The sequence below is a fragment of the Terrapene carolina genome, unplaced genomic scaffold (genome assembly GCF_002925995.2).
Source record: "Terrapene carolina triunguis isolate 2854851 unplaced genomic scaffold, T_m_triunguis-2.0 Scaffold419, whole genome shotgun sequence".
Lineage (NCBI taxonomy): Eukaryota > Metazoa > Chordata > Testudines > Emydidae > Terrapene > Terrapene triunguis.
This window is the reverse complement of record NW_020664770.1, coordinates 600197-614461: the sequence shown is the minus strand read 5'-3', so window position 1 is coordinate 614461 and position 14265 is coordinate 600197. Positions and strand designations below refer to the sequence as shown.

Genomic DNA, 14265 nt, shown 5'->3' with positions numbered 1-14265 from the left:
TTACAGATCCAGACTAACACGGCTACCCCTCTGATACTTGACATTAATTTGATCATTCCAGACTAAAATCCATTGCAATTTTTGCAAGTGAATATTTTCCTCTCCAGGAAAACTGGCCTTTTCCCTCCCCCTAAAATGCTTTTCAGTGAATAATTTTTTTTTTTCAAAAAAGTGTCTGATAAATAAAAGAGTTACAAAAACATTCAAAAACATTACAAATGGATCCAGTTTTGAACACTATGAAATATAAACAACCAACATTTTTTCATGAAAAACAATGTTTATTGGAGCCTCATGGCATCTGTGCCAAAATAAAACACATTCTAGAGGCTCTTCTGAAGTTGGTCAGTGGGAATAGTATTATTTGTGGGGTTTTGTATTTTTGCCACCAGACACTGTACTTCCCCCCCCCCCCCCATACCATTTTTAATCATTACTTATCCCAAGCAATTCTTGCAAAACTAAGGAAAGATTGGCACCTTGTGGACACACTGAAAATAGCCAGCTATAAACCATAGACTCATCAGCGCAGACATATCCTCATCTTCTCTGAGGATCCAAGAGGAGAATTTAGCTCTGAGTCCATGCTGGTGCAGTTATGACAAAAGTTATACACAAGTCTGGACAGAACGTGCAACCTAAATATCAGATAAGAACCTTGGGTCTGGATCTGGCTTTGTGTCCAACCTCCAATCTGAATCTCTCTCCCATTTGTCTTCAAACTTTCAAAAAGTTGGGAATCAGATCTGGATTTCATATCCCAATGTACAGGTGTGTCCTGATCTGATGTTTTGTTCCTATCCACAGTAGATCTAAGCTTTCTGAATTCATAACCAGAGATTTGTTTCTGCCCATTATAAAGCTGTGAAGTTCAGATCAAATCTTTGTTCCATAACTCAGAGCCAGAATTGTTTACCGCTTATGGAGTTCACATCCAACCCTGGATGCAGAATTTGCCTCCGAAGTTTTGGGTTGTGTCCACTATGGCGCAATAAAAGTCAGGTCTAGATCTGGGTATGGAATTCAGATCTGGGGGGTTTTCTTTCCCCACTGCTTGTGTGACCCTTCTGCCAGTTGGAGTCGGCAGCAACAAGGGCTGGGTTCAATATCAAGGGTTCCTTGTCAACAATACAAGATACAACACAAAACCGGCTTGAGCCCATACCCAGTAACCTGGGACAATTACACAGCACTCCTGAGTGCCTCTAAGAGGCAATACTTCCCCCTTGCAAGCACACAGTCCGAGTGTAGAAAAGGAACTTTTAATAAAAAGGAGGGCCACAAGCAGGATTCATAAACATAAACCCATGAACAGGACACCCACCCCAGAGTACATTGGGCAGGGTCTTTTTGCCTTAGGTTCTTAAATCCATCAACTAAAAGTTCGTTTAATGTGCCCCTCCCTTCACCGCACCTTACTCACAGTTGCTGTCCTTGGTCAATGCAAACCCAGAATTCAGAGGTGCATCTGCAGAGCTCACCCCCGACCCCAGCTTGGGGGAAGGGAAAGAAGGCACCTTGCACTCTCCACCAGCTGCTCAGCACTCTGGGACGCTTTGTGATCCAGCGGTGGCGGAGCCTTCTCAAAAGTGTGTGGGGGGGAGGGGGCAGGGACCCTGCTCCCTTCGTGGCCCCGCCCTACCCCTGCCCCCAGACAAGCTGGAAGCTGGAGCAGGCTGGGAGCTGCAGACCCTCCACCTGCCCAAGGTGGGGGGGGGGGCCGAGAGCAGCCCCTGGCCTGTGTCCCTACTCTGTGGGCCCCCCATGGGGGATGGGGCCTCAGAGCTGCAGCCCAGCCAGGGTAAGAGCCGTGTGACCCGGCAGCTGTGGGGAACCGCGGTAGACCCTCCACCTGCCCTGGGTGGGGGGGCCAGGATATGGGCCAGGGGCTGCTCTTGGCACCTCCACCCCAGGCAGGTGGAGGGTCTGCAACACGGTGCCACATGCTGCCCAGCCAGGCTCCAGCTGTCGGCCTGGCTGTGGGGGACTTAGCGGGAGGCAGGCCCATGGCAAAAAGTGGGAGGGCCAAGACCCCCTTTCAGTGATCCCACCACTTAACACAGCTCATAGTGACTTCAGTTAGTGGGGGAAGATGCTATGGCAATGCACACTGTCCCACAGCAGTGATTTTAGCTCTGTTGGTGTGTTATAGGACTCTCAGTTGAGCCTCAAGCAGCTCTGTTACTACACAGAGAAAAGAGGAAGGATAAAATGATGCCTAAGACCCTTGGTCAGCACCAACACCACCCAGTACAAGTACCTACGCCAACCGTCTTGCAATTGCACTGGGCTTCAGCACCTATGTCCCCTGTCTAGCGCATTCAGTTTAGTTGAGGATGAGTCCCTCAGTCAGGGTATACCAAGCACAGTTCTACTGCCCTTGATTCACACAACAAAGATAACCACCCTTTAGTGCCCCTGCCTCCAATAACAAAGTGACTTGTGATCCAACACCAGCCAAAAGTGATCATTTCATAGAATCATAGAAGACCTCAGGAGGTCATCTAGTCCAACCCCCTGTTCAAAGTAGGACCAACACCAACTAAATCATCCCAGTCAGGGCTTTGTCAAGCCGGGCCTTAAAAACCTCTAAGGATAGAGATTCCACCACTTCCCTAGGTAACCCATTCCTGTGCTTCACCACCTTCCAGGTGAAATAGAGTTTCCTAATATCCAACCTAGACCACCCCCACTGCAACTTGAGACCATTGCTCCTTGTTCTGTCATTTGCCACCACTGAGAACAGCCAAGCTCCATCCCCTTTGGAACCCCGCTTCAGGTACTTGAAGGCTGCTTTCAAATCCCCCTTCACTCTTCTCTTCTGCAGACTAAACAAGCCCAGTTCCCTCAACCTCTCCTCGTAAGTCATGTGTCCCAACCCCCTGATCATTTTCATTGCCCTCCGCTGGACTCTCTCTAATTTGTCCACATCCTTTCTGAATAATCACTTCCCTCGATCTGCTGGCAATGCTCCTACTAATGCAGCCAATATGCCATTAGCCTTCTTGGCAACAAGGGCACACTGCTGATTCATATCCAGCTTCTCATCCACTGTAATCCCCAGGTCCTTTTTTGCAGAACTGCTGCTTAGCCAGTCAGTCCCCAGCCTGTAGCGATGCACGGGATTCTTCTGTCCTAAGAGCAGGACTCTGCACTTGTCCTTGTTGATTTCTTTTGGCCCAATCCTCCAATTTGTCTAGGTCACTCTGGACCCTATCGCTACCGTCCAGCGTATCTATCTCTCCCCGCAGCCTAGTGTCATCCACAAATTTGCTGAGGGTGAAATTCATCCCATTGTCCATAACATTAATAAAGATGTTGAACAAAACTGGCCCAGGACCGACCCCTCAGGCACTCCGCTTGGGCAAAGCAATCCCATCATGCTGAGCACCGAGGCAGAGTGGGTGAGACAGTGCAAAGGAAAGCAGCTCCTGAAGTCCTCTTCCACAGCTCATCACTAGATGTCAGGGGAGAGCTCATTCAGACCCTGCTTACATTTGTCATAGCTGCAGTTCAAGAAAGCATCCTTAATCAACAAAGCACTGAAGTCAATGGGTCTTAAGCAGGCACTCAAGTGATATCCTGAATGGAGGCCTGTAAGAGCTATGAAGTACAGATTGAGAATTCAGCTCCAGAGTTCTGAGTTGGGCCCACTAGGGAGCGATGACATTCAGGTCTAGATCTAGCTCTGGAATTCACATCTGGAGTGGCATCCCATCCTCTTCCAACCTCCTATTGCTAAGAATGATCAAGCCCAGATCGGGGGGGCGGGGGGGTTGGGCATCTCTCTGCCTATGTTTTCCATCCGAGTCTCCTCCGCTGGCTGAAGCCCTGATGAATGACTCATTACCAGTTTAAGAAATTTGACACTGCAGATATGACCCTGTGACACCAGCTGGTCTCGGAATGGGAACACCCACATCCCATTCAGTGCCAAGCATTCATTAAAGTGAAATCAGTTCCTGCTCTCAGGGAAAAGAGCCATGGCTGCTGTCTTCCTCCCCGGGAACCTCCAAGACGAGGCAACTTGTTCGGTCTGCCTGGAGTTCTTCAAAGACCCCGTGTCCATAGAGTGCGGCCACAACTTTTGCCGAGCCTGCATCACCAAGAGCTGGAGAGGCCTGGAGATGGATTTCCCCTGCCCTCAGTGCCGGGAGATCTTCCAGCAGAAGAACTTCAGGCCCAACAGGCAGCTGGCCAACATGTGCGAGATCATCAGCCAGTTTGCAGTACCTGGGGCGAAAGAGGCTCCGGAGGAGGGGCTCTGTGAGAAACACAGGGAAGCGTTCAAACTCTTCTGCAGGGATGATCAGAGGTCGATCTGCGTGGTGTGTGACAGATCCCGGGAGCACCGGCCTCACACTGTGGTGCCCATAGAGGAGGCTGCCCAGGAGTACAAGGTATCTTTCTGTCTGTCTGTCTGTCTATCATCAGATCTGTATGTCTATCTATATTTGTATTTATCAAGTCTCTCTCTCCCCCTCTATCATCTACATCCCCCACTGTGTCTCTAGCTACACCAGTGGTTCTCAACCAGGAGTATACAAACCCCTGGGGGTATGCAGAGGTCTTCCAGGGGGTACATCAACTCGTCTAGCTATTTGTCTAGTTTTACAACAGGCTACATAAAAAGCTCTAGCGAAGTCAGTGCAAACTAAAATTTCCTACAGACAGTGACCTGTTTATACTGCTGTATATACTGTACACTGAAATGTCAGTACAATATTTATATTCCAGTCGATTCATTTTATAATTATATGATAAAAATGAGAAGGTCAGTAATTGTTCAGTAATAGTGAGGCTGTGACACTTTTGTATTTTTAGGTCTGATTTTGTAAGCAAGTCGTTTTTAAGTGAGGTGAAACTTGGGGGCAATGCAAGACAAATCAGCCTCCTGAAAGGGGTACAGTGGTCTGGAAAGGTTGAGAGTCACTGATCTACGCCATGAAAGCACAGTGCAATCACCTAGTTCAGAGGTTTTCCACAGAGCACTCTTCTGAGGGGAGCTGGCACATCATAAACTACTGGTCTCTCCATTTTCTCCAGCTGCACTAAAAGACATCTAAAAACACACAAAATACTTTCCTACCATTACCTTTCTGTGTAAGCAATTGCTGTGGCCGCTACCAAGATGTTATGTGATTGCAAATGGGGAGGGATGGTGTAGGATCATAAGTCTAGAAGACAATCTCTCTGTCAAGATATGGTGCATACTATGGGAAAGCTGGAGAATGCTGGCTCCAGTTAGTCTTCCATAAGTATATTGAATTTAAGCCATGTGACTGAAGGAGCCTGACGCTGCAAACGCTTACTTACTCAGTTGCCTTGTTAGAAAACGAAGGGTTAAATGAGTGAGAGTCTCCCGATCTATTTTTGGCAAGGGAGAATTCCCAAGAATGAATAAGGTCTTTTGCAGACACTGGTTCTCCTGAGCCGGGGCTAAGTTTAATTAAAATGGAATTTACAGCTGATAAATGCAGCAGTATTGTGTGTGTGAGAATGTCCTCTCATGTATATATGAATGTGTATGTGAGTTTCTTCTGTGTGTGTGTGTGTGCATGCACATATATGACTGCATTCCTTCTCTGTGTCTGTCTGTCTGTTTGTATGTATGCATAGGTCTGCCTCTTTTTGTGTACGAACACGATCGTTTCATTTGTATGAGTGTTTGTGTGAGTAACCCTGAGTTTTTTCTCTTGTGTTGTCTCTGTGCACTGAGAACAAAATACACCAACACAATAAGACCCCAACAAAAATAAATAATAATAATCAAATAGAATGTTTCCCCTTGTTCCTAGGAACAAATTAAGAGCCGTTTGGATTTCCTGAAGAAAGAGAGACAAGAATTGCTGGAATTTAAATCAAAGGATGATAAGAAAAGCCAAGAGCTACTGGTGGGTGCCTGCTATTAATGACAAGATAGCAATGAGTTAGGAGCCTAACTCTTGTTGACATTTATGTCTGCACGGTGGTAAACTTGATTCTTTTTAGTATGTAACACTGTATTCCCATCAGGGGCGCCGGAACAGGTGGGACCAGGGGGCCATAGCCCCACACTTTTTACCGGCTGTAAGGATGAGCAACAGTGGGAGGGGGCAGAGAGGAGCGAGCGGGGGGCAGGATCTTGGGGGAAGGGCAGTGCAAGGGCTGGGCCTTGGGGGAACTGGTGGCATGAAGGAGGGGGATCAGGGAGAAGGGGCAGTGCAGGGGTGGTGCCTCAGGGGGTGGCGTGCAGCAGGGGGCAGAGCCATGATTCAGGCACCTGTAGCCCCCCACCAATTTTAGGGCGCTTCCGCTGCTCCTGATTCCCATTGGGTTATTACGGAGATAGGTGTCATAGAAATACTAAAACTGACCTAAAATCTGAAAAGGGACTTGTGATTTTTGATGCTCTACCCCCCCCCACCCCCACTTTTTTGGTGCCCTTGCCCTATTTAAGACACCTAAGAGTCATGGAACCCTAGATTTTAGAGGCCAGTCTGACCTCCTGCAAAACAGACCCAGAGCCCCACACCCAGTAATTTCTGCAACAAGCCCATCTTCCCGGTTTGAGCCATAGCGTGGCTTTTAGAAAGGCATCCAATCTTTATTTAAAGACTTCAGGGATGGAGAATCCACCACATCTGGTGCTTAATTTGTACCAGTGCCGAGCCCTGGCACTTCTAGCCTTGGCAGTTCATAACCCCAGCACTTCTGGGCTTGCTGCTTTGGTTATGAATGTAAGAAAATTGCTTGAGCCCTGGCACCTCTTTCATTACAAAATTAAGCACTGACCACATGCCTGCGGGAGTTGTTCCGAAGGTTAATTACCCAGTCAAAAATGGGCCCCTCATTTCTAGTGTGAGTTAAAGGGGCTTAGTTTTCAGGGGATGTGAGCTCAGCACTTGCTGAAATCCTGGACTCTTTGTGGTGTCTCAAACTGGACCCTTCAAAATGGAAACCCCCCAAAATCATCGATCGCATTTGAGAATATAGGTCAGCAGCAACAACAAAGAGATTTTCCAGTGCAAAAGTACGGTAGTTCTTGTCTAGTCAAAGTGCAACACAACTACATAGCAAGCAGTGCAAAATGCTATTTAAGTCAACATTTATTGACTGCTGGCTCTGGACTCCCGCTGGATCACCAGCTGTTGTCTCGGTAGAAGGAAAGGGGAGCTGTTGATAACTTGAGACGCTCCTCTGGTGCTGAGCAAATACAGAGGCGTTGAACCTGTGTAACTTTGGTGGGAGCTGTGCAAATCGCCACAGGGCTGGATCAAGCCCCATGTTCCCATTCCTCTGTCACTGGTCATGCCCCACTGAGCCTCATGTATCCTGATCATCCTCAGAGACCTCGAGTACCATGCAAACTTCTACACAGATCTACACAGTTTCCCCTGCTTAGTATTATATCAGCCTGCTCGATTCAAGATTGAGGGGAGATGGGGTGTGAGAGGAGGATGTCACAAGGGAGTGGAACATAAATGCTTGATTTAGAGAAAATAAACAATGGAGAGGGGAGGGGAATCCAGATTTAACTCGGAAAATACATGCAACCCAAATCTAGGTGAAAGGAGAAAAAGAACCCAGGGGAAGTTTTTGACCATACATTGCATTAGAGCAATACATTTCATTCCTTATCCTCTGTTGCTATCTAGTGCCCATTTCATGTCATTCCTTCAAAGCTAAAATTTGTTGCCCTTCCCCCTTCTGTTTATTATCTTGCTATTATTCATTATTGATTATTATTATTATTACAGTTCCTAGGAGCCCCTGTCATGGACCAAGACTCCATTGTGCTAGGCACTGTACTAACACACAACTAAAATTCCCTGCCCCGGGAGTACTTTCTCCCTGCCAATCAAACAGTATTGTAGTGGCTTAAGTGTAGACATACCCTTAGCCTGCAGAGTAGAAGTAATCTGGGACAGCCACAGGGCTGGCAGGGGAGAGGCTGACAGGCAGAATTCTGCCATTCATTGGTTGATAGCCTGGAAAATGGCAATGACAGCAGCCAGTCAGGTAAAGTTATTCCCAGCTGAACATGGACCAGGACTGCCTGCCAGTTTGCAGCTAGAACACAGCTCAAAAATAGCACTTCCAAGTTGTTCGAAAGTTTTGGATGTCCCCCCAGGCCATTCAGATAAAAGGGAGAGTATTGCACACTAAACGCGGTGAGACTCATGATAGAATCATGAGAGCTGGCAACACTTGTTAATAATTCTGATGACATTTCACCCCTAGCCAAAAGCCAGGCTGGCAGATGGTTAGATAACTGTCCCAGCAATTATTTTTGTGACCTGTGGCCGGGGTCACCTAACCACGCTTGTCTAACCAGTTTGCCTGGTCTTTCTCCTGGCTTTCTGTGTGACTGGATATCCCAGAGCGCATTGTTCCACATTGTGTTAGCATCTGAGCACTTTATTCAGAGGTGAAAGTAAGCTAGTACGGTCCGGTACGGCGTACCGGCAAGAGCCAGTACGCCGTGCCAGACCGCACTGGCTCCCGCAGCGGGGATTTAAAGGGATCTGGGCTCCCCGCCGCGGTGGGAAGCTCAGAGCCCTTTAAATCCCGCCCGCAGCTCCTGTGGCCAGGCAGGGGCTGGGATTTAAATCCCGGTCCCAGCCCGGCAAGGCTCGGGGCTCCCCGCAGCCGCGGGAGCTCTGGGCCCTTTAATTTGCCCCTGAGCCCCAGGGGCTCCCAGCCACCTCTGCAGCTGGGAGCCCCGGGTTGATTTAAAGGCCCTGGGGCTCCCAGCCACAGCCAGTGCCCCAGGGCCTTTAAATCTTGAGAGGCCCCGCCTCTTCTGGTTGAGGCCACGCCTCTTCCGGATGAGGCCACGCCCCCCAGGACTCCGGCAGTACTGGTAAGTCCTGTAAGTTACTTTCACCCTGCTGAGTCACATACATATTTGTCCAGAATACACTGGTACAAGCACAGCCATGCTGTGTGATGGCTGTGCATGCACAAATGCACTTCAGCCCCAGCGGTGTGGTGATAAAACTATCATGTGCACACAACCAACAGCCACAGGCATAGGCACCAACTCCAGGGGTGCTCCAGGGGGAGGAGTGGCGATGGGGTCCACTCAGGGGAGGGGGTGGAACTGGGCAGGAAGAGGCGAGGTGGGGGTAGGGCTTGGGGAAGGGGTGGAGTGGGGGCAGGGCCTGGGGCTGAGCGGGGTTCAGCACCCCCGGGGACAGGAGGAAGGTGGCACCCATGGCCACAGGCCCTAGTCTTTGCACTGTCTCCCAGTCTGCCCCTTAAAGTAGCAGAAGGGCCCCATCAACATCTGTAGAGCCATCATCGCACATCCCTTCTCAAAACTCCCCTCTTCTGGGCGCGTACAGAAAGGCACACCCACATTTGTCACCCTGTCGCTCCCTCCCCATTTGCTGGTCTCATCCATCCGCCTCTCCCATTTTGCCTTTTAGGGCATGTCTACACTACAAAATGAAGTTGGCCTAACTTACGTCAGAGTACAGTCGCTGCAGTAATTACATCACTTGAGTGTGTTTACACTCTGCAGCTTGTCTCGGTGGTGCATGTCCTCACTGGGAGCGCTTGCACCGATTGTATTGTTACTGTGGGGCAGCTTCTGAAGGTCGGTAACAGTTAATGTAAGCAACGCAGCGTCTACACTGACACTGCGTCGACCTAACTACATCCACATTGACTCTACGCCTCTTGTGGAGGTGGAGTTATTAAGTCAGTGTAGTGGGTGAGTTACGTCAGTGGGAGCGAAATTTTAGTGTGGACACTGACAGAGCTGGGTCGATGTAAGCTGCCTTGCGTTGACCTAACTCTGTAGTGTAGACCAGGACTTAGTTTTTAAGCTCTTTGGGCCTTGAAGTCCCCCTTCAATATATAAATGATGTAGTCAATATGTAGTTAGTTGGTTGGAACTGGGTTAAATGAGAGCGTAACTAACTGGTTGTGTGAATTTACTTATAGTTCAGAGATCACATAAGGCGGAAATTCACTCATGTTCTTCACAAGTTTATAGGCAATCTAAGGTTCTTATCAGCCCACCATTACCATAATATCTAAGCACCTCACAGTCTTTAATGTTTTCATCCTCACGGCACTCCTGTGAGGCAGGGCTGTGCTACTACCCCCATTTTACAGATGGGGGTAGTAGCACAGAAAGGGGGTAGTTGCCCAGAAAGACAAAAGCCTGAGCCAAAGCCCACTGAAGTGTGTGGAAAGACTCCCATTGACCTTAATGGGTTTAGGGTCAGACCCTGAGGCAGGAGCGTTGGAAGCTTCCTAGAAGAGTGGAGGGGGGGCACCAGCGCCTGAACCATAGCCCGGCCCCTCACTCTGCCTCTTCCCCAAGGCCCCGCCTCTGTGCTACCTCTTCCCCCAGAGGCCCCACCCCCACACCACCTCTTCTCCCTGAGACCCTGCCCTGCGATGTCTCTACCCCCCGAGACCCCTCCCTTGCACCACCTCATCCTCTTGAGATCCCGGCCCCTGCTCGCTCCTCTCTGCCCCCTCCCCCCATCTCTTGCCCTTAAGGCAGGTAAAAAGTGGGAGGGCTAGCTTATTTATTTAAGATATGCTCTAGTAACAAAAGGAATTCTTTTTGTGGGGTGAGTTCTAAGTCCTGTGTTATTCAGGAGGTCACATTAGATGATCTCAACAGTCCCTTCTGGCACCGGAATCTATGGAAATTTGAGGGGGTTGGTTGAATTGGTATTCGTCAGTGGGAACCTGTTTCAGCAAAAATTTCTGGCTAGCTCTATTCACTACCTCATGCTGCCATTGCATTCAGCGATGTACAATCCATCAAATGAGTTGACTGACCTGCCCTCTACCTGGTCATTTATTTTTGTTGAAGAAAACTATAGAGTTGGAGCGGCAGATGCTCATCTCTGAATTCGAGGGTCTGCGCCAGTTTCTGCATGACCAGGAGCATCTCCTCCTGAGCCAGCTGGAGAAGATGGAGAAGGGCATCGCCAAGAAGCAGAATGAGAACCTCACCGAGCTCTCCAAGGAGATTTCACTCCTCAACCAACTGATAACAGACTTGAAAGAGAAAATCCAACAGCCGGTGCTTGAGTTGCTCAAGGTAAGGCTGGAGCCATGAGCTCTTGGGCATGGAAGGAGAAGGCCTGTACCCATCAGCATCACAAAAATAAGATGCCTCAATAATGGCAGCCATTTCCCCCAACAGAATACATACATAAATAAAAATGAATGGCCGAGTGTGGGGTGTGGATGGGAATTTTGATTTGAAAAATATCCAACCAGCTCTACTTCTGAATGATGGCTGCATTCAAAGCTATTGGGATTGGTACACAAAAGAGAGTGCGTCATGGGGGAATTCATCCCCGCCGCTCCACGTTATTCCTTTTAGCCCAAGCAGCTAGCTAAAACATTTGTGGCAGGGATGGTGTCCCTAGCCTCTACTTGCCAGAAGCTGGGAATGAGCGACAGGGGATAGATCACTTGATGATTACCTGTTCTGTTCATTCCCTCTGGGCACTGGCCACTGTCAGAAGGCAGGATACTGGGCTAGATGGACCCTTGGTCTGACCCAATAGGGCCATTCTTATGTTCTTATGCCTTGCGGGTCGTTCCAGCTGGGAGGAGAAATTGGTGGTGGAGTCAGAGACCTTTCATGGAATCTAATTCATTTACAAGTCCTGTTTCCCAGAACACAGAAGGACCCAAACAACAGGAGATCATATCTTTGCTCACAGCTCCAAGCCTCCTTTCACTAGCAGTACATCGTGATTGTCCAGGGTGTATCTGTAGTGTCTCTTCCAGCCTGTTCCTGTGTGGTTCACCCAAACACCCTCACCCAGTAACCAGCCCATATAGTTCTAATTCCTGGGCAAACTTGCATATCCCTATGTTTTAGGTGGGGGCTGCAATAAACGAGCTTAAGTGTTTTTTGCAGGTATCTGACATTCTCCTCTAGCTTCAATGACATTTTGTCCAAACCGCAACCCTCCATTGAAGCTCTGGTTGGAGGATTTCAATAGTATCTTGTGTTGGGCTCTCTGCACAAGGGTCCATTTCATCCATAGAGCCAAATCCTCAGCTGGTTGAAAATTGGTACAGATCCATTGAAGTCACCTGTGCTGATATACACACAGGATGGGTATCTGGCCCTCAGCTCTTATAAAATGTAAGGAACAAGGGGAATGTCTTATCCGGAATTATCAATGTGGGGAATGTCAGTGTAGGCATAGGCACTGACTCCGTGAGTGCTCCGGGGCTCAAGCACCCATGGAAAAAATATAGGGCGTGCTCAGAACCCATGGACCATGGCCACACCAGCACTTGGCCTCTTTTCGGGTGGCCCTGCCTGTGCTGCACCTCTTCCCCTGAGGGCCCCTCTCCACTCCCTCCCTCCATCACTCACCCTTAATGGAGGAGGGGGCAGAAAGGAGCAAGCAGCACAGTGGGCAGGAGGCACTTGGCTGAGGGGTGGAGAGGAGCAAGTGGTGAGCGGGTGGGGGGGCGTCGGGGGGAGGAGGTGAAGAGGAGCAGGTGGGAGGTGCTCAGGGGAGGGAGCAGAGAAGAGCGAGGGAGCCGCCAGCGGGCGGGCGGGGGCAGCCTTTGGGGAGGGGGAAGTGTGAGGGTGGGAAGAGATGGAGTGGGGGTGTGGCTTTGGGGGAAGAGGCCGAGCGGGAGTGGAGACTCGGGGCAGAGCAAGGGTGGAGCACCCACCAGCAAAAAAGGAAGTCAGTGCCAGAGTGTAGGGACTTAATTTTGGCCATGACTGGGGATTGAAAAGAGAAAAGAGTAACGAGGAGTCCGGTGGCACCTTAAAGACTAACAGATTTATTTAGGCATAAGATTTTGTGGGTACTTAGAGCTAATACAGATACGTAGAGCTAAAGTATGAGTTTGAAGTCAAGGATAAGGATTAATGCATAGGAGCACTTATAGACTTGCGTTTGGTGGGTAGTCCACAGAGCGGGTGGGAATGAAGAACACACCCTGTCCAGTGAGTGACATGAATGCAAGGGAGTATCTCTTTCTTTCCCCCCTTCTAGGATATGACGAGCTTCTTGAACAGGTACGGAGCTGCATTCTTTTTACACTCCCTCATGCTTTTCTCACGAGTGCTGCTGAACGGTCAGTGTTAGCCCTTCAGAGATAATCAGGGACACGTGGGCACACTGGGACAGAAAGGGTGCCTGCCACTCCACACAAACCCTGGGCTCCTTCTAGCGTCTTCTGTGGAAATTTAGAAACCCTCAGAAACTCTCAGATTTCCTTTTCCTACCAGGGAGCTCAATCAAGCACCAGATTGAAAACTATGGAGACTGGAGTCCTCCTTTTATTTATCTGTGTAACATACAATTCACCCTTTACATATCCCATGAGCACCATTTATGTCAGTGATTCCCAACCTGTGGGGCGTGAGGGAACCTTTGGGGGGGAGCAGCGGGGAGGAAACACCACCCAGCTCTGTTCTGCCCCCAGCTCTGCTCAGGCCCCGCTCCCAGCCCCGGCCCTGCCCCCCAGCCATTCCCGGCTTCAGACCTGCCCCCAGTTGTGGCCCAGCCTTGGCCCCCTTACCCCTGTCCACACACACCCCCTCCACTGGAAGCTGTGGCCCTGCTCCCAGCCCTGAAAAGTTTGAGGACCACTGATTTAAACCCTTAGGATGAAATTCAGCTTGGCACGGTGGCTCAGACATGGCGTGGCGCACCACTACTTAAGCCTCACCTATAGCCTGATCCAAGGCCCTTTGAGGTCACTGGGCATCTTTACAGTGACTTCGATGGCCTTTCTCTTAAGACCTTGATGTGGGACTCCAGTGTTGCATAGTTCCGTCGGCAGGCCCTAGTTGCTTCGCATAATTCCATTGGCAGACCCGAGATCCATTACATAGTTCCATCAGCAGGCCCTCGGCACTGAGACAGATTTTACCCAGAGTCAGTGACAGCCTTCCCCACCAAGGTAACATAATCCTGCCCTGAAGTATGGCACAATAACCAGGATGCTAGTGGAGGACTTTCAAATTCTGGGGTTAAGTCCTTGCTCTGCCAGGGACTTCTTGGGGGATATTGGACAAGTCTCTTAGGGTATGTCCACATGGCAAAGAAAAACCTATGGCTGGCCGGTGCCCAGGGCCGGCTCTAGGCACCAGCAAACCAAGCACATGCTTGGGGCAGCACATTTTCAAGGGCGGCATTCTGGCCATCTTTTATTTATTTATTGATTGATTTGTTTTTTCTTTTTTTGCTTCGGGCGGCAAAAGCCTAGAGCCGGCCCTGGCAGCAGCAGCACATCACCCTGGGGCCGCTGCGGTTCGCGCCA

General features: G+C 49.6%; 1 protein-coding gene across 1 annotated transcript in view; it reads left to right on the top strand.

Moving 5' to 3' along the window:
• The first annotated feature begins 3983 nt into the window (after positions 1–3983).
• LOC112116757 (E3 ubiquitin-protein ligase TRIM7) overlaps positions 3984–14265 on the top strand; it is a 16699-nt gene continuing 6417 nt past the window's right edge. The window contains exons 1-4 of the mRNA XM_024214451.2: positions 3984–4400; positions 5799–5894; positions 10823–11053; positions 12993–13074. Coding sequence (XP_024070219.2) covers positions 3984–4400; positions 5799–5894; positions 10823–11053; positions 12993–13074 — 826 coding nt within the window. The remainder of the gene's footprint in view (positions 4401–5798; positions 5895–10822; positions 11054–12992; positions 13075–14265) is intronic.